The 21,577-nt window shown below is 41.8% G+C and overlaps 1 protein-coding gene across 2 annotated transcripts; it reads right to left on the bottom strand.

The window, feature by feature from the left end:
• Nucleotides 1-1,581: 1,581 nt before the first annotated feature.
• On the bottom strand, nt 1,582-19,668 carry LOC306937616 (protein phosphatase 1A-like). 2 transcript variants are annotated; one of them, XM_079521473.1, is made up of 7 exons: nt 19,199-19,668; nt 10,154-10,269; nt 5,342-6,289; nt 3,709-3,826; nt 2,729-2,840; nt 2,287-2,338; nt 1,582-1,842 (listed from the first exon to the last, which is right to left on the bottom strand). In XM_079521473.1, the coding sequence occupies exons 3-7, from the start codon at nt 6,281-6,283 to the stop codon at nt 1,777-1,779; spliced, it is 1,290 nt and encodes a 429-aa protein (XP_079377599.1). In that variant the 5' UTR covers nt 6,284-6,289; nt 10,154-10,269; nt 19,199-19,668; the 3' UTR covers nt 1,582-1,776. The 2 variants fall into 2 exon arrangements, with proteins under 2 accessions (XP_079377599.1, XP_079377598.1); XM_079521472.1 differs by having other exon boundaries at nt 5,342-6,293; nt 19,199-19,667.
• Between the last annotated feature and the right edge of the window lie 1,909 nt (nt 19,669-21,577).

Here is a 21,577-nt window from a genome sequence, read left to right as displayed (position 1 = left end):
TACTGTAATTCCATTTCAAATGCTTTTACTTCTACTCCACTACATCTCCGGTCCAAATATTGTATTTTCCTCCACTACATTTATTTGAAAACATTAGTTAGTTACTTTGTAAATTTGTATGATTATTACAAAACGTACCCACTTCAGCCATTTGAAAATAGCCGATCTACAAGCTCACAATGTGCCACAGTGCAAGTCCTTGTGAGCTTATTTGCCGTTTTAAAATATCAGTTTAACATTGATTTTATATACATTTGAAAACTTGTGAAATGGGACATTCTGCATAATGGTTTACATTCAAATACTTTTGTACTTTTTCCCAAGTAAATGTTTTTAATTCCCGGCCATTTAAGTAAAAAAGTGAGTACATTTTCCACCACAGGTTCATGCAGCTTGTGGTTACTATGTATTCTGCCTCCATTATCTCACATGCTACGTCCAACCAGGGAAACTCCCCCCGTCAGGTGCAAAGGAGCAACTTGGACACTCAGGCATGAAGGAAGCATGAGTTCAAGTCTGTTGCTCTCCCCATGTCCCCCATATATGGGGACTAGGTTGGCAGAGGGTGTGTAGAGCCCAGGATCACATTAGACACATGGGTGAAAAATGGGTTACAAAACCGTGGGATAATAAAATAAAAAAAAACACAGCCAACTTTGTTGCTGCGGAACTATTGGTGTGCATCTGAGCCTTTCGGATTCCCCATCAAATTAATTATGAACATTTAGCTGTAATTTATTTTTGGGCCATTTCGCCACCTGATGTGTGGTGGGTGTGGGGTAGACACCACACCAAGGCCAGTTCTAGGAGGGGGGTGTCTCTCCTGGTAGAATCAGTCCCACCCCACTCCCACTCACAATTTCTCCCACCCCGCTCCCGTTGTTTTTTGTGTTTGTTTTTTTATTAAATGCCCATTTAATAAAAAAGATGAGACATGACGGCTATGGGCATTTTTTGGCAAAGGAGTGTTTATTGTGCAAAACTAATGTTTGGAATGGATTCAGCATCATGAAAACCCCCTAGTTTGACACGTCACATGCTACTTACAGTATAATGACATTTTGAATTGTTTGCCCTATATTGGTTGTTAATGGTACCTCAACTTTCAGCAGCTGTCACAAAGTTTCCCAAGGGAGTTGGGTTGGAACAAATGTATATGTGATAGTAGACACCTTTATGAACACATCTGTGAAGAAAGCTAGTGGTAAGCATTTTTTTGTGCAGATTTGCCACAATTTAAGCTAACTCTACCTAACTTCTTCTTTATAGGAAAGGCAATGGATTTTTTTCTTCTTTTTAGATTACTGTTTCATGCAGTTTTAGTTCTGAAGATATGGCACCAGTTCATCTGTGGTAATATAATGAGGCTAGTCGATGTCATTCCCGCTCCAGCCACGCTCCCGTTCACTTTTCATTCCCATCCCAATCCCGGGATTAATACACATTTTAATCCCATCCTGCGGGAATCCCACGGGACCCGTGCATGGAATCCCAATAAAACATCATCCTCTATAATGCGGACATGGACGATTATGAATCGATCACAAAATGTCAAAAATTACATTGACAGGGAGACATATCTCTTTGTTGTTTGTTTTTATTTTCAAATAATGGATCATTATAAAGCAGTTTGTTTATTAGTCACACAGCAATCTGGGTACCCATTGGCAAAACAAAGGAAAAACAGCGCCCTCTTAACAGTCTCGAGAGACTAGTCACACAGTGAGGGGGAAATAAATCATCTATTGGAATCGAGATGCATCAGTAATCGATTTATCATTGAATCGTGGGCTTCTCAATCGGATTGTCAGGCTTTCTGTTTTCCCGAGGAGATTCCTTTGCCTATGAGACACAGATAAGTAGACAGAATGTAAAGCGACCGATTATATGAAGACAGGTGAAAATGGGTGAAGTGTTCCTTTAACCAAACACAACTAATTAGTTAACAGAATACAAAAGAGTTAAAGATATATTGCAGTTCTAGTTCTCAGATATTATTCTAATACAGATGATAGCCAGCAGGTTATGATACCAACTGCTAGAACTGCTATTGCATAACTGATGATGCAAGAGAGGCCTTTGATGTTATCAAACCAAATAAGTCAGCAATGTGGAATTCCTCAACAAACTGCTGTCCATTGTGTTGATGAGTGTCCTATCCTTTGCCCTCACTTAGATGAAACGCGCGCACACACACACACACACACACACACACACACACACACACACACACACACACACACACACACACACACACAGTGTGAGAGAGAAGAGTCAAGAACTCACCTCTTCTTTGGGTGGGTTCTGCTTGTTGTACTCGGCCTCGATCACGCGACGTCTGTGAACACACCGACCACACACACACACACTTGGTCACTTCCTGGATGACACATACAACATGTATCTGTATGTATGCACATAAAGGTTGGAATCCTTTAGGATTTGAATGATTCCCAAAAGAGAGATTAGACGGTTTGCCTAAACTAGTGAAAATACAAGCTTGCACTGTGCTGTGCGCTGCGCTGTGCGCTTGTAGATCTCTACTTCTTAATTATTTTTAAATTCCTGGAATGTCTTACATGCGTTTGTTTGATTGTTTTAAAATGCATACAATGAAAATGAGGTTTTTACTCTCCAGTATATCAGTACTGTATATCAGACGCTGGAATTGGTAGATCAATGTGCATGTTTAGTGGGTACATGTGTTTTCCAATGCTGCATTACTCACTTGCTGTCCAGACCTCCACCGGGCGGCAGATTGGGGATGTTCTCTGTGGCAAGGCTCTTCACGACAGTCATCAGGTCAGGGACTACATCATCCCCACCGCTCCGCAGCAGCTCTGCATGCACACACACACACACACACACACACACCACACCAAACACCACACACACACGTTAAAGTCTATTGGAGATCAACAAAGTCAAGTTCAGGTCAGGTCACCGGTGTACTGTAGCCACGTATTCAGCCTTTAACTGATCTAGAGATGTACCGATACGATTGTTTTTCCATTCTCGATACCGATTCCGAAGTCCCATAACTTGTGTATCGTTTGATACAGATCTGACACCAGTGTGTAGTTTAAACAAATGTAGGACAGTGCTTCTCTAAAGTGGGGTCCAGTGACCCTCAGGGTTCCTTCAGGGGGTTCCAATTGGACCCTTACAGTTCTGTAGCCTAATTATTATATATTTTTTTTTATCCCACAATTTTGTAACCCATTTTTCACCCATGTCAATTTTTCACCCCGTGTCAATTGTAGCCCTGTAGCCTAATTCTGAGGGCGTACACAACATGGAACCAAATGGACCCGTGTTTGTACTTTCAGAGTTATGCTTATCAAATAAAAATAACATTTTGAGAACCACTGATCTAGGAATAATTACAAATTCCATTAATAATTGTGCACAGCTACAAGTAAAATGGTAATGTGAATGAATTAGTACAGCAAGACAGGGCTGTTCAACTAAACTGTTCATGGGGCCACATTGTCAGAAACCCAAGGAGCCAAACTGTAGAATATCCCTGCAGTAAGAGTATACAACAGTAGTGCAACAGCAACTACTACAAAATAACTGATTTACTGCAAATTACATATCAATGATATCATCATCAGAAAAATTACGTGCAATTACGGCATCGGATCGGCATACTCGCCGATACCAGTATTTTAGGCAGTATCTATGTATCCTGTTGGCCGTCCTTACCTTTAACCCGATTCTTTAGGAAGTTATCCAGCTCAACTTCTTTCCTCACGGCCTCATCTGAGACCTTGGGAGCACCGTGGAAACACACCAGCACCACGCTCATATTGTCCTTGCTCCCCTGGAGGACCAGACCAGAGAGAACAACAAATCAACTTTCATTTACGGTGAAATTGTGAATTTGCTACAAATACAAAGTACCACTTGAAACAAAACGGAACGATAAAAACAAATCGACCAAATGTAGCATATCTACAAGCTCACAATGCTTTGCGTTGCAACGCGTTGTGAGCTTGTAGATTGGCTATTTTTGGTGAACGTTCCCCTCCAGGGTTCAAGTGGTTAACAAAAGTGGCTCGGCATTTTAAGTTTAAAGAATAAAACATTGTTAATCATAATTATTTCTGACAATAATCTTGACATGTCATTTTCTCTGACAATAATCTTGACATTTTCATATCGTCCAATCCCTACCACCGTCACCGTGTATTTTCTGCTATTTTTCCGCGCAACACCAGGTTACAAGATGTATAAATTAAGCATATAGGCGGGCCTAGTCTATTTGAGAATTTAAATTTACACTTATGCCTGAGGAAGGTCCCTAGTGACCGAAACGTTGCTTCATTAAATAAGACAATACTCTTGTGCCGAGCAGATACACAGTGTGCGGGTGTACCTTATTGCTTTCACAAATTTACACCTATAAAACTACATGCCCAAAATAAAGACGATCAGGTGCCTTGGCACGTCTTTGGAACTCCCCTGGAGGACAAAACAGATTCCCTAATTGGGTTGCATTCATGATGATGGTAAAACATTGGTCCAAATCTCCAAAATCTCCTATTGGGTGTTCAACTGAGTTGAGATCTGTAGACTAGATGCAAGGTCACAGTGGATTCATTCATATCACTTTCATACTCAAACCACTTAGTAGTGAGTAGTGACCCCTCACGGCCATTGTCATCCTGGAAAAGACCACTCCCATCAGGATAAGTGTTGCATCATATTAGGATAAAGCTGATCACTCTGAATAACATATTGCTTTGCAGTGACCCTTCCCTCTAGTATAAGGACACAAGAAAATACCTCTCTATAGTGTAGCGGAGCCACTGGACCCCTTCACAGCAGGAGTCAATAATTGAGGCCTGTACAATTATCTTGGTGTACGTGTAGCCCCATATGGTCCCTCAGTCCCTATGCTCATTCTGCAGCTCCGAGATGAGACGTCCCACCATCTTAGCCTAGCTTCTACCGCGTTTCAGAACCGGCGCATATGGTTCCCACATTTCTTACCCTTTTTCTGTAGATCGTATCCAAAAAGTAAAGGTCCGATAATGTATTCCCGGACAGGAGAATCAAAGTTACGGGTTGAAGCGAGTGTTTTAAATCGCTTATATGGCAAGCTTTGGCAGCATTAGAGCCTATGTCGCAATTAGATTTTCCAACTGACTTCGGTTCACTCGACATTCGACCAGGGGAGGCACTAATGCTGCCTCTCCGGCTGCAACTCCCTTGCGAAACATTGCTAAATAAGCAATTTAATATAGTCTGGGATATAGTCTCATATCACAATATTGAAATCCAGAAGCCAACGAACATATATATATATTCTTAAAACAATATGTGTACTCCCTACCTTGTGTAGGCACGTGTCCACCACAAGGTTGCAGACTTTCTCCAGGTCGCTCCCCAGCAGTAGCCTCGAGCGCACAAACTCGCACAGCTCCTCGTTGGACATCACGTCCCAGATGCCGTCGCAGGCCAGCACCACGAACTCGTCTCCCTTTGTGGCACGCTTCCAATCGCACACCTCGGGCTCGGGGCTCACCGGCTGCTCCGTGGGACTCTTGCCGTCCACGCACTTGTATTCGTAGTCCCCCAGGGCCCGGGACACGGCCAGGCCGCCGTTGACCCTCCCCTCCCTGACATGGCCGCCGGCGTTCTTGATGCGCTCCTTCTCCCGCGTGTCGTAGGGCTTGTGGTCCGCGGTGGAGAAGGTCACCTGTCCGTCTCGGCACAGCAAGGCCCGCGAGTCACCGCAGTTAATGAAGTAGAGGTGGTCGGGGCTGAGCAGCAGGCCCACAGCCGTGCAGCCGCTGCGGTCCGGCTGTGGCCGCAGCTCCGGATACTTCTCCAGGTCGATGCCATCCTCCAAGTCAGGCTCCTGCTGCAGGTCTGGGCCCTGCTGCAGGTCTGGGCCCTGCTGCAGGTAGGGGGCTTGCTGCGGGTCCAGACCCTGCCTCATTTCCGGGAGGCTGCGTATGTGCTTGTCGATCTTCAGGAAGCCTGAGCGGATGTCGTTCTTCACGTCCTCCACGGAGTCGCCGCTCCCCCCGTCGGACAGAATGTTATCCAGCATGTGGTCGGCGCAGTACTTGGCCACCTGGGAGCCGGCGTGGCCGTCGTACACGGCGAAGAAGGACCACTCGGTGCGCCCAGGGAGTCCGACCACAGCCGTGTGGGCGTCCTCCATCGTCACCCGCCAGCCCTGCATGGAGCTGAGTCCGTAGCGCAGCCCGTTGCCGTCGCCGTGGGCGTTGTCCTTCTCCGTCTTCGGCTTGGGTAGGAATTGACCCATAATTTACTGTCTAACAGTTGCAGGGAGAACAGAGGAGGCAGAGACAGAGGAGAGAGAGAAAGAGAGGGGGCAAAGTGGTTCACATCAACAACGATGACACAGTCATGATCCTGGGGGAAAATGTTGATGCAGAATCTGTAGTGGATACTCAAACAATATACACAAATGAGGCAACTAGGCAAGACAAGAATTCAGACAACGTACGAGTGATTTTACTCGAGTAAGGAGCCAAAAACGTACATGACCTGTCAATGTAATGGAAACCCAGTCTGGCTCATTGAACACCAGGGATTTACAGTTTTTATACCTGCCCACAGCTACTACTAGGAACCATGTACCATGAGGGTCTGTTAATTGATTAGGTCAGATAATGTGCTGAAGAAACAGTCACAGCTGAGCAAACAAACAAAGGAGGTAAATAACCATGCGAGTTCTCACTAGACATGCAGTTTCAAAGTCCTAGGGTACGTCCTATAGGCAGAACACAGTTCATGGAGAAGAATTACTAAACATACCTAAAATATACTTCCATAAGTTTACTTCTCAAATGTCCTTGACAATGCTTGTGTGAGGTACCGGTAGCCAGGTGTGGAGTAGTAACTCCAGCTCCTTTTAGTGGAATATAAATACTGGGGTTTCATGCCCAGGGTGGGGCGGCGAATCAGTCACCCCATTCTTACCTCCAATGTTTCTCTCTTCAATCCATATGTGCCAATAGCATACCCTCTGATCAAGCTCTAAAACACTTGCAAGCCAGCCAGGGTACAGTATCTGCAATTTTTTGAGTTACACAGTCAACTTAAGCCCCTCCAATACATGGCTTTTTAAGATAACGTCATATGGCAGCCACGTCTATGGAATTTGTAATTTGTTTGTTTAGGGCCTTCATGACATAAATCGTTTGCCAGCTAAGTCTATGGACTTTAATGTTTGTTAGGGCAGTAAATGACAACGTCAGACGTCATGAGGCCAATACAAATGCATCTTGTTTTAACTAATTTTGTTTCATATAAGAAACAAAAATGAGTTACAACAAGATGAATATTTAAGACACAAGTGGAAAAAGCTTCACAATAAAAAGGAGCCAGATTCTTTATTGGCTGCAAGTTGCAACCTCGTCATGTAGCAGCCAAGTCTATGGACTCCTCTGTGACGTACAAAAGCAAAAGAAAACATGCCCCTCACTTCACACAAGTGTGATTTTGTTTTTAGTTTTTTTGAAATTATGTTTCTATTTTGGTCATTGTGTACAAGCATAGTGAACAACCTTACATCATGTGGTCAAGTGCATTACAATCGTTTGTGCTCGTTTCTCACAGGTATATTTGTTCTGAATGGTGACCAAAGAAGTGTGATTTTTTAATACCTCAAAGTAAAAAAAAAAAGAAGATAATACCATTATGTGGAAAATAACAGCAACGGATGGGAGAATCACATCAAAGCATGCGTCTCCCATTCATGGATGGCTTAATTGCAGTGTTGTGGTCAGACAGAAGGAAATAAACAATTAATGGAGTGAAACTCCTCTGTCTGCAAAGCACTCTAGACCAACTTTTAGGCCTTCAATTTCACACATTAAATTCAAGACTTTTTAAGGATGTGGGATGCAGCCAACATTTGCACATTTGAGGAGTAGCCTTTTTTAGTTTAACGCATCATCCCATTAAGAACAGCACAGCGGCAACCAGGCCCCGTAAAGGAGAGACATGCAGACAGTCGAGCACGCATACATGTACACAGGATCTCCTCACTGGTCAACAAAAACACCTTGAAGACCCTAACAGGAGCCCTCGTACAATGTTTCTTTGACAAAGAAACATTAAAACAAGGCTCCAGACTTCCCAAAACAAACTGAGGCTCCTACTTGGCCTCACCCCCCTCACCCCTGCCCACTTTGACAGGCTGGAATGGCTTAGGGTCGACGAGTACAGCATCTTGCAATGGGTCTGGTCCACAAGATTCGATACACCACCAAGATACCCATGTACCTGTCTAACTACTTCCTTAATGTTAACAAAGTCCACACCCACAACACCAGAGGGAGTGCAACAAAGCCATTTCTCTCCACACACTACCTCAAAATTGTCATCCATGCACTCATATCATCCCGTCTAGATTATTGCAACTCCCTCTACACCGGAATTTCCCAGTCATCCCTATCCCGTCTCCAACTGGTGCAAAACGCGGCTGCCAGACTCCTGACTGGCACCAGGAGGCGAGACCATATCACCCCTGTCCTTGCCTCTCTCCACTGGTTGCCGGTCCGGTTCAGAATTCAATTCAAAACCCTTCTCTTTACATACAAAGCACTAAACGGACTGGCCCCCTCCTACATCTCTGACCTCCTATCATATCCCTCCTCCATCAGGACCCTCAGGTCAGCAGACAGACGACTCCTAGAAGTCCCAGCGACAAAGAAGAGGCTCAGGGGCGACCGAGCCTTTGCTGTCGCAGCTCCTACACTATGGAACAGCATTCCTCTCGCTGTCAGATCTGCCCCCTCCACTGAGAGTTTTAAGTCTAGGCTCAAAACTTTCCTTTACTCACAAGCCTTCCAGTCCCCCTAATGCTCTTGCACTTTTATACATATATGTTTGCCGCACTGCTTTTTAACTGCTCTTAACGTCTCTCTTGTCTACTGTACCATAACTATGCATTGCTTTTTTTTATTGTTTCACTGGTGTATTGTATTGCACTGTATCGTATTGTTTTTCTCTGACCTGTGAAGCACTTTGGTATGATGAGTCGTTTTTAAATGTGCTATACAAATAAAATTGATTTGATTTGATGTGCAACATTTCTTTCGCTGTGGAAAATGTGGAACGCCCTACCAACAGTCATTAAGACATGCAAATCCCTTGACTCCTTCAAAACCGCTCTCAAAGGGCACCTACGGACGGCTGCAACTCGAAACTGGCCCCCATAAAGTCTGACCACCCTCCCCCCCAACACCCACCCCTTTTTCCCCTCACTGTATATGTTTCTTTTCCCTTTTTACCTCCTTTATGATGAATTCCTGTTCTCTTTTGGCTATATAGAAGTGTCTATTTGTACGTCTCTAAATGTTTTGATGATTTGAACAAGGTGGACCCTCTTGTAAACAAGTGTAATGCTTTATTGGGTCGTCCACTCACAGTTAACAGTCTTTGTATTGAGTTGTGCTTGAAATGTAGGCTACTGTAATTCTGCAAACTGTTAATAAATATTTAAATCAATCAAACACACTGCGACATGTCCCTTCACAACAGCGTTTGCTTGGACCTTACACATGCAGAATGGAAAGTAGCTTTATTCAGATACCAGACCGAAACTAGGCACTCTCGACCACTACTACACCTCTCTAAATTGCTGTCAGCCGGTATCTCACCCGCAAGCCGAAACTACCCCTCCCTCCGACCCCCCCCCCCCCACACACACACACACACACACACACACACACACACACACACACACACACACACACACACACACACACACACACACACACACACACACACACACACACACACACACACACACACACACACACACACACACACACACACACACACACACACACACACACACACACACACACACACACACACACACACACGGACAATTGACGCAGCCAGAAATCACTGAGGGAAGTGGAGGTACGGGATTGCATAATGTAGCCTATAGTGTCTCAGCTAAACTACAGTGTGGAATAATACACACCACGTTTGCGTCTCCGACCATTCCATGTGACAACACCACCGCCACAGTGGCAGAGAGCCGCATTGTGAGCGTGTAGATCTATTTTCTGTATAGGTTTTGCAATAAAAATCCAAATGTACAAAGTAAGTTAATTTTCAAATAATTGCAGTGGAGTAAAAGTACAATATTTACCTGCAGATGAGATGTAGTAGAAAGGAAGTCTGGATATCTCTGTTGGAAACTTGGAACTAGTTACCGCTGCTGCTGGGAGCCCGGTTCCAGATAAGCGGTTGAAGATGGATGGTTGGCTGTAGTTTGAGTGGAAGCAAAAGTATTGAAAATTAGAAACACTCGAGTAAAGTAATAAAAGGAAAAAACCTCAAAACTGTAGTTAAAGTACGCCTACAGTACTTTACACCCCTGCTCTCCTCTCACACTGATATACCTGCACCCACTCAGGCCTCCTTATAAACATAGTACCACCCCTCCCACCCCACTCTCACCTCACTTCTCAAGCAAATTGAGATCTTTTGTTTGTTTTAAGCCAGTGGTTTTCAACCAGTGGCCCGGGGACCACCAGTGGTCCTTGAGTGGGTTACAGGTGGTCCCCCAGCTATGGAACATTGGTAACCAAATGGACCCCTAGTAGATCTTTAACTCTTTTGAGAGTGTAGAATGAAACCGTCCATTTGGTTTCATTTTACGCTCTCAAGAGTTAAGTTATTGTAAAACATCTGCATTACTTCATTTGCAAGAAGTCTACACAATTAGAGAATGTAGAATAATTCTCATGGCTGTATTGATGGCACCACATCAATACATGGAATGATGCATGGAACCACAACCAAATGTCTTGGGTCTAAGAGGGTCATCAAATGGTGGTCCGTGGCTCAAATGTTGAATACATAATGGGCCTTGATATGAAAAGTGTTGAAAACCAAGTGCTGTTTTAAGCCATTATAAGACCTGAGGTTGATTCTACAAATGTCTTCTGAATCCCAATTGTTTTCGGAAACATCAGTTTCTATATCAGTGGTTCTCAAACTTGTCAAACATGTCAAGCATATGTATTTGGATAACCCACAATCTCAAAATACTTTGGTTCCAGGGACCTCCAGAAGATGTATTCAAAGATTTGCACACGTTTTCACAATTATTTTTCAAAAATAGCAGATCTGCAAAACTTGTACAGCAGTTCCGCTATTTTTGAATAGCCAAAGTATAAAATAATGGTTAATGTAGGCTAATTAAAATGTAAAGTGACACGGATGCTTTCCCAGTTTTAATGGGTTAATGGCAGTGAGGTGATTGACAGCTCTCCATAGAAGGAATAACACTAGACAACAGATGTATTATATTTCATATACTGTAAAACCAATAATAATACTATGACAAAAAAATGTTCGTCGACTGCCTTTTTTCACTGACGAGAACCAAACGGAAACTAAATTAAAACTAAGCTATGATGACTAAAAGCAAGACTAAACATATTGACAATTACGTCAACAAATGAAAACTAGACTAAAATGTTTGCAAGGGACTAGTGGACAAAAGATACAGGTCATTTTTACTTGGTTGCATGCTGAAAATACCCGATCTACTGTATAAGCTCGACACGTTGTGAGCTTGTAGATGGGGTATTTTCAGCAAGCGTAAAATCAGACATTACGACGGCATTAAGGCCCGCCAAAATACATTTTAGTCGACTAAATCAACTGTAGATATCAGTCGACTGAAACTGGACTAACACTAAAACACTCCAGATGACTAAAATACCTCCTTTATGATGAATTCCCGTTCTGCTCTTTGGCTTTATAGAAGTGTATATTTGTACGTCTCTAAATCTTTTGATGAATTGAACAAGGTGGACCCTCTAGTAAACAAGTGTAATGCTTTATTGGGTCGTCCACTCACAGTTAACAGTCTTTGTATTGAGTTGTGCTTGAATTGTACTGTTATTTCAATCAATCAATCAATGACTCAAACTAAATGAAGTCTCATTCCAAAGACTATGACTAAACTAAAATAGGCTAGAAATTTGCTGCCAAAAACACTGTGCAAAACAGCTGTTTTATGACGTGAGTACGTCTTCCATCACTAGTGTCTATAGCTACCGTATATAACAAATCACACCCGTGGCGAAAACTACATGAAAACTAAGCTATGGTGACTAAAACATAAATATACTGACGATTTTGTCAACAAATAAAAACTAGACTAAAATGTTAGGAAGGGACTAGTGGACAAGAGATCCAGTAAAAGTCATTTTACACTTGGTTGCATGCTGAAAATAGCAGATCTACAAGCTCACAACGCGTCGCGCTGCGTCATGTTGTGAGCTTGTAGATATTTGTCATGGCTTTTTTGCCAGGGTACAGTAATGCGACAGGAAAGGGGAGAGGGATGGAGGGAAGACATGCGGTTGACGGGCTTGGGACTCGAACCCACGGCATGCCGTCAGGCTGGATTACCGGCCTAGGTGCTTGGACCGCTCAGCCGTGGCCAACAATTGTTATTTTTTTGAACAAGGTTTTCCGGTTGTCTCTCCTATGGTCTCTCTCTAGGTCGTCCTCAGACGAGCCTTCCATGGTACAAAATATTCAAAGTCTTGGGTCTGAGAGGCTAAATCGCAATGGTGGGTCCGTGGCTCAAATGCCAAATAAATAATGGGCCTTGATATGAAAAGGGATGAAAAACACTGGCCTATTTGGAACATCAAGTTCAGAAAGCTTCAGGTCACTGGTGTGCAACAGTCTAGATAAACCTTAAAGCCATGTTTACTGCCGATATCACCAGTAGTGAAAAAAGTACTCACATATTTTCTACTTACGTAAAAGCATCAATGCTTTGATTTAGATACACTGTTACAAGTAAAAGTCTAGTGAATTCACTTTAGGAAAAGTACAAAATAATTGGTTTCAAAATATACTTAAAGTACCAAAAGTAAATGTACTCCTCATGCAGAATGTCCCCAGAATGGAGTAGATGTACAAGCTCACAACATCGTGACGTGTGTGAGCTTGTAGATCGGCTATTGTCAAATAGCCAAAGTTCACATAGGGCTGAAGTGGTTAATGTATGTTTTGTAATAATAATCTAAAAGTACAAAGTAGCAACTACAGTTCACTACTTCAAGTAATTGTTGTGGAGTAAACATTCGTCTCTTAGATGTACAGTATAGAGGAATAGAAGTAAAAGTACTGCAAATGGGAAATACTCCACTAAAGTAAAAGTACCTCCAAATTGTCCTTAAGTACATGCAGTACTTGAGTAAATGTACTTAGTTACTGTACGTACACCATGCACTGCTGATAACGCCAGACAAAAGGAAAATCCAACCACTGGCATGGAGAAGGCAGTTAGGCAGAGATATATTTTCCACGGAAATACAACCAAAAAATTAACAATTTGAACAATCACTGATCTTAAAAGTGTGGACATTCATCCCCCAGTAGTTCAGCTAAACATAATATTGGTATCATCAGGGGTTAAATAATCTAGCCCAATCTAAGCCTAATTTTATACATTGGCGATTGGAAAATAGCCAATCTACAAGCTCACAAGCTTGCCTTGTATGGGTCTGCTATTTTTGAAAATGACACGCCCAGACAATACGGGACAAACAGGTTAAACTTGATTATTTTACTTTGAGGTCTGATACGTCTTCCCTTCCGAGTTTGTTTACAGGACTTCACAGGAGGTCGATTTAGGTAGGTAAAGTTTATTCGGTGTATTTAAAACAAAAACAAATGGAGCACATATACTGTACATACATAGTTGGATCCAAAAGTGGCACCGAAAAGGTGTAGGCTGAAGCCAAGGCTTATACTGCCTACCCTTTATAAACGTGGCTAGGTTTTTTTCTAACAATTTCCAGACATTGTTTTAAACAAAAGGACTAAGGACGATACATTTTTTTCTCGTCTGAACAATTAGCCTCAGGTACTTATATTACATCATATTCAATTCAATCGCTCACTCTCAAAGTGTCAGGTATTTACACTGTGGAAATACTGTAATACCTTGAGATTGGGCCTGCATGCTCCTGAAATAAATAACCCACAAGAACAGAATTCATTCAAAGTATGCCCGCTGTGCTTTGGCACTGCAAACCTCCACAATGAGATAGAGATATTGTCCCTCACTTGAGAGGGTCTATTAATGGTGTGGATTTCGGACGTCATGACATGAGGCCAGTCTATGACTATTTCTATCATCTAAAGAGATAGAAAACAGGTTAAATATAAAAATATAAAACTATAAAGAGACAAATACAGATAGAAATATATGTAAAGTTAGTTAGTTTTCAGTAGCTGCCCCATTAGGGCAGCTACTGAAAACTAACTGTTCAGGAGAGGAGAAAAACGGATTACTTTTTTTTTTTAATCCAAAATTAGTTAATAGCACAGGCAGACTCTTCACATAACTAGAGCATGTCTGAAATAAATGTCAGAGCTAAAATTGACATGAACCTTTCAAGCCTGTTTTCTCAACTCGCCGTTTTCTGTAAGACATTGTCATTACCCTTTATACAATATACTAGTCATTGGTCAGACATGGGTTAAGGTTAGGTTTTTTAGGTGTGCTGCCCTGTGGGAGGTTAGGTTTAGGGTGAGGGTTTGAGATAGGTTGTAGTTGTAGGACTAATGACTGGTCTAACCAATGACTAGTCTAAACCAAAAACTGCACCCACTCTATAAGGAGTATAAGCCATATAATGTATCTCAAAAACTGGTGGGTCAAACTGAACTATGATTCCCTGCTTTCATATGACGTGAACTGAGTGGTGCAAATCCTCTCTCTCTCTCTCCATGACTTACTGTGTGTCAAGTTTGTTCACAAATGCTGTTGGTGTATATACCAAGACCATGCTCTATTTTGCACTCTTTCTTTTAAAAATAAATCTTGTTGCGGTTCTATGAGTATCATTGCTATTATTATTACCTATGCTGCTGTATACACTGACACCACGCTAGACAGGAAGGCCCAAAAACGTCACATCCGGTTTTAGCCTGGGGTAAGAATTTTCTATGGCTGCCAATGCAACTTGGTCCAATCCTTAATCACATACGGAAGAACATCTATGCCGATGCTATCTAACTTGCGGAGGTAGCAACAGGGCAACAGATCTTTCAATGTACTGTATGGCATTGCAAGTACGTTTGATAATCGCTCAATATTGTTTTGAAAATGCCGCAAATTGCATTGCAGTGAACGAGCGCAAATCACAACTTCCCCCGGTGGTGGGCGGAGTCACTGTTTGAGGCGCTGTTTACGCGCTGTGGTGTCAGTGTATAATTTGTCTGAAGGAAGCCAAAGAAAAATAAGTTTGACTCTTATGTGTCTGTACACAATATACAATAAAGCACAAGCTTGAATCTTGAGCCATGAGTGAGGTAATTAATCAGCTGATACTGGATTTATGAACCCATTCATGTTATGACAGTGCTGATTGATTGGCCACATCGATACTGTATATATGTGTTTCCCCCAGACATGTGCTGCTGAGCGGGGTCATTGTATTTAACTGAAAAAAATAGCAGACCTACAAGCTCGTAGTGCGGCACTCGGTGCCGCGCTATGAGCTTGTGCCTTGTAGATCTGCTATTTTTCAATAGCCAAAGTATAACATAATGCTTAAGACGCCAAAAGGGGTTCCCGCCCAGAATGGGTCATATCTATATGAGCCCATTCATGTTATGTTTCAGCTGACATGCTTGATGTGCAGTGATGGAAGAAGTACTTGCATGCATGCATGTTTATACTTAAGTATAAACATACTGCATAGATACTATATACTACTGTTTCAAATAAGTCCTGTGTTCAGAATCAAAATGTACTTGAAAGTACCATGAGTAAAAGTAGGCTACTCATTGTTCAGAATATCCAAAAGATCAAATTGTAGGCCTACAATACATCTTTTGAAAATAGCAGAACTACAAGCTTCACAATGCACCACCTTGTGAGCTTGTAGACAAGCTATTTTTCAATGCCCCAAATATATATACACGGTTGAAGTGGTTAGTGTGTCTTGTAATAATAATCAACAACTACATCCTCTGAGATGTTGTGGGTAGAACTTAAGTAAAAGTGTAGCAAATTCTAAATACTGAAGAAAGTAAAGAAAATCACACCCGTGTGAACTGAGTGGTGTAAGGTCTTATATAGACTGATCAACTGTGGTCTGACGTAATGTCTGACGTAATGTCTGACGTAATGAAATCACACCCGTGTGAACTGGGTGACCATAGCAACCATGCTCATTTTTTGGTACGAACAGACACGTAAACTAACAAAGCCAGTTGTAGGAGTGGTTTACACCACTCAAAAATACCTAAAAATTGTACTTAAGTACTTAAAAGGACCACTTCACCACTTTTCAACCTGCCTTCGTATAATTGGTCCTCACGCATGTGCTGTCCAGACGAGGTCGTGTTCTGCGTTACCCGGACAAGTATTTAGCCGATCTGCCCTTTCTGCCACACGGAGACGGTGTTTTTGGGGCTAATTTAACCGGCTAATTTTGAAACCACCTCCCAGAGTGGGAATGTTTGGAGACGCGACTTTGTCGTCTCCATGGGGTCATCCCTATGTTCCCCAGGTTCTATGTTCCCCAGGTTCTATGTTCCCCACTTACCTTAGGGTTTAGGTTTCTGGTTTAAGGACTTACCTACAGAGACTTATTACTTTGTTTTTGTTTTCTCTGTTTGTCATGTATAATTGTAGTTGGTAAGGGTAGGCAAAATAAGCTAATTAGCTTCAGCCTACACCTTTTTTGGTCAAAGCAAAGCAAAGCTTATTTATATACTGTTTCATTCTGTACATGAACTGAAGACCAAAATAAAACATTGAAAGTGAAAAGTGAAAGTGAAAGATATCCCTCTCACAGGCAGGTCTCTCTGCGAGGTGCACAGTAGCATGGACTCACCTCGTCAAAGTGCTTCGTCTTCTTGGGTGGACATTTTACTGTCCATATATTCCTCGATAAACGACCTGTTTTCACTGTTTCTAATTACTCTTTTTTTTATACTTCCGTATGCCTATAGTAGCCTGCCTAACTAGCTCTCTCTTGTTAACTAGCTGCAGAATAGTGTTACAGTCCCGCCCCCTTTCATGACGACGCCAGGCCCAGGAAATGAATCCCAATGCATTTTTCCCATAGACATTTCAAAAGTATTTATTTAAAGACCTTTTAAGCGTCGTACGAAGCCAACTCGAGTCCTGACAAATCATGACAACAAACACAATATTTTGGACCAAACAAATAAATACAAGGAAGAAAAACAACAAAGATTTTTTTCTACTTTCTAATTCTTTGTTTGGCCCAAAACATTGTGTTTATTGTCATGATTTGTCACGACAAGAGTTGGCTTTGTCCGCGGCGTAAACGTCTTTAAATAAATACTTCTGAAAAGTCTATGAGGAAAATGAACGGGATTTGCAAAATCCCGTTCTTTTAGAAAAGCAATAAGCCACGCGAGGTCTCAGGTTACCGTGGATTGTACCATAGCCTCTCAGTCATGGTAAAATCCATGGTAACCTGAGACCTCTTGTGGCGTATTGTTTTATCATTAGCTTGTGGACCCCCCATTTGAAAACACATGCCAAGGACCCCCATAAGAGAAGAGTTTTACGGTTCTAGCAGTGATTTTCAACCATTTTCATTTCAAGGGCCCCCGCGGTTTGACCTGAACTTAAGGCTATGGTCCCCTACCTATTCAATGGCATTTCTATCTCTAGGTCCGCAATGTATATTGTACATTGGGGTGTTGGGCAATATTACTTAGAAGAGTAATATGTTACTTAATTGATTTTACTTGGTTTTACTTTTCTGAATAGCCCATACTATTAAGGACAACTTTAGCTATCAGAAAAACATAATTTCCGATCTCAGGCATAAAATTAATATTTGTATGTATTTTTATATAGAATAATATAGTAACAGGGTTGAAAATCATATTGGGGTTGTGTCAACCCCGTTACTCACAGGGTTGTGGTTTTTTACTTAAGATGGACACTACTCTACCTGTGGTGATTAAGAGACCACATGGCATGCATGAGATTAAGAAATCAGATATATTGTTGAAATAACAAACATAATTTTCACAAAGAATTGTTTTCTATCTTTATTCCATGTAACGGAGTTGAGATGTTATGCTTTACGACCACATGTGAGAGTAGAAATTACTCTAAAACATTGTAAAATAAGGTGTGAGATTGCCTCTTTCTGTAGCATGTTGTTCAGAAGACTTGTAGAATGCAACTTCCTATTGGTGATGTCACTAAAGGGCCAGTTAAGTATTCTTATGGAGGGGAGAGTGACTTGTGTAATGGGGTTGAGTGCGATTGGGGGACAGGGCTATATAATGCTATTTTAATGATTAATCATCAATTTATTCAAAAACTAAACATGACCAGCAGTAAAGCACTGATAGATTTATATGTGAATGGCATACTTTATGGATTTTTGTACATTTTTAATAGTGATATCTGAAGTCGACTTTCATCGAAGGCCATTGGGGACATGAACAAATGGACAAAATAGGGGGTGTCTACTGAAAGAAAACAAGATAATTTATGAGATGAAGATACAATCCATGTCATTTTTACACAATATTAAAGGGAACATATAAATTGATGAAAAAAGCAAATAAATGTTGGTGACTCAATCAATAAAATACACCTTAAAAGGTCAGAGGGACTGCAAATCGTACCGGTTTCGTGGAATGACTCAATTATTAGGCTATGTATAATATAATATTACTTGGAATCAAGAGTAATCACCGGCGTAGGGTCCATCGGGCCGTGGCCCAGTCAGTTTAGATCTGGCCCAGTCTAACTTCGAAGAGAGGGGGCGAAAAAACAAGAAAAACAACAAAAGATAGCCTACTTTGGCAGCCCTTGCATGCAAATGTCTGTTTAGTAGCAAACTACAGCATGCAAGCTGCCTTTGTTTTAAATCGTCCCCCATTACGCCGGCGAAATCGTTCACACCTATCGCCCCCCGCGATATGCTAATTTGCCCAGTCAATCATTTGATCCACGTACCTACGCTACGCGCCTGAGAGTAATATTACATTATATTACTTTTCGACCCGTTCCACCCGCAATTGGAATTCAACATAAACAATCTGAACAGCACAGTGCACACACATGGCTGCAGCATCTCAAAACGGACAGTAACATGTATTGTGTACATAAACAACAAACAATAAAATAACAGCAACAGTCTCTGACCTTTTTGTTGCAGCCGGTCGACATTGGACCTCACAGGTGTTTTGATGGACTATGATCACTATGATGGGCTTATCAACTGTGGATACTGCGGTAACATCTCCTCTACTCTACAGTGAGTCTAGTCTACACCACACTGGCTTCCTTAGATAGTATCCATTTAACGTGCCGGCGGTGGTATCACTACTGAAATCCAGTCTGTTTGTTGGTTTGCCTGCGCGGTGTGGGGCGTGTTTTCAGTCAGCTTAACATTCTTGTGCGTCTCTAAACATGCATGCTTCAACAAGTTAGACTTGTTGAAGCAGTTTCGCTGAGGAAAGTAATTTTTTTTGCCCACGCAAAGTTTACAACGGATGTCTGAGTCATGTATGTTCCAGTTAACCTGACTCTGCCAGATTCAGATTGCGGAAGTATTGAGTTCACCAGCAGGGGGAGTGGTTCTTCCAGTACCACTCCCTCTGATCTTTCTGTTGTGTGGGAACTTGGAAGTGCATGGCTCGCAAGTGCATCGGTCGCATATTTTCTACGTCATAACAACTGTGCGCAGGCTGCGGCACATTCTAAAAGAACAGATATACAAGCTACAATGCATCTCTGTTGTTAGCTGTTGATAGCTTGTAGATCTGTTCTATTTTTCTTGCTTGCTGCTTTGAGTACTTAAAGGGATAGTTCAGATTTTTTGAACTTAAGTTGTATGAAATACTTGCCATTGATATAGTGGTTGCAACTGTATTAATTGATTGCCTGAGTCCTGTGGTGGGAGTTCTGCTCTGGTTTTGGTGAAATATCAAGTAGTTCCGGTCATTTTGTGGGGGGCACTGGGGGCCACGCAGTAAAAGTAAATTAATCCACAAAACTAACGTAATTTGTATTGTTGACCTATTTCTAAAATATTAGTGCAACTTTCGTTCTTTTTTTACCCCTCTATCACACAGAACTATGTTTTTTGTGTCCACATCACTACGCCCCAAAAAATGTTCCATGTGATAGAGGGGTCTAAGTTGAACGAAAGTCGCGCTAATATTTTAGAAATAGGTCAACAATACAAATTACGTTCGTTTACTTTTACTGCGTGGCCCCAGTGCCCCCCCACAAAATGACCGGAACTACTTAATATTGACAAAAACCAGAGCAGAACTCCCACCATGGGACTCGGGCAATCAATTAATACAGTTGCAACCACTATATTAATGGCAAGTATTTCATACAACTTAAGTTCAAAAAATCTGAACTATCCCTTTAAATGAATGCAGAGGCAAGGAAGCAGGAAGTGCAGGTATACAAAATGTAAAACTAGTAAAAAGGTGCTCCTGGGATCAATCGGGATAACACATCTATAGAACAAAGTGGAGATCCGGGCACACTTAAAGGTTAAAAAGGAGGAAAACTTTATTCAACCGACATGTTTCGACCTATACGGTCTTCATCAGCCAAGACCATAATAGGTCGAAACATGTCGGTTGAATAAAGTTGTCCTCCTTTTTAACCTTAAAGTGTGCCCGGATCTCTGCTTTGTTCTATACATAAATGAATGAATGAACAAAAACAAATTGACATTAATTTGTAACGAGTAACGCAGCGTGTTTTGGTGGAGTAAATAGGTATAATATTACTGTTTTGGCATAGTAATTTGTTATACTACTGGGTAAAGTAATAATATTACAGTAATATATTACTAGTAACTCATGCCCAACACTGGCTACACCATAGTCTGTACTGCACTGTGGCCTCTGTGCTGGTGTTACACTGACACTAAAAACTCAGCTTCCCAGCATGCAACTGTGCACAGTGTGAAGCTCAACAGCGCCACTTTACCACCTGTTGGTACTCTAAACATACAGGGAGGGACAGACAGACAGACAGACAGACAGACAGACGGACGGACGGACGGACGGACGGACGGACGTTGCTGTTCCTTGGAGTGGCGCTGCACCACTCAAAAATATGTTGGCAGAAATAAAAGAAAGACAACGGGGGTGTGAAATATTTTTTCAGGGGATGATTTTTTTTTTTTTAAGGGGAATGCCGTTTTAAGAAGTAAGGTATTTTGTTCTTTGATGCTTATAACTCTTTGGCCTCGACTTTGAAAGTTGAGGCCACAAGTTTGAAAGTCGAGACCACAAGTTCTAAATACAGCATCAATCATGTATTTTAATCACGTCTAAGACATTTTGGAAACACACAAATACATCAAGAGTTCAAAATTTAATGCATGCACAGAACATGGAAAAGTCATACAATTGTCTCTATAAAGGGCTAGTGGTGTCTTTAGTCTAACCAGAGGGAGTGCATTGCGCCCTGCAGGATTACATTGGACAAATTGACACTGGGTGAAAAAAATGGGTGCCACAGACGAATAACAGTCTAAGTCCACACTATTGA

The sequence above is a fragment of the Electrona antarctica genome, assembly GCF_951216825.1.
Source record: "Electrona antarctica genome assembly, chromosome: 2".
NCBI lineage: Eukaryota > Metazoa > Chordata > Actinopteri > Myctophiformes > Myctophidae > Electrona > Electrona antarctica.
The sequence above is the reverse complement of the archived record's forward strand: the minus strand, read 5'-3'. Positions and strand labels throughout refer to the sequence as shown.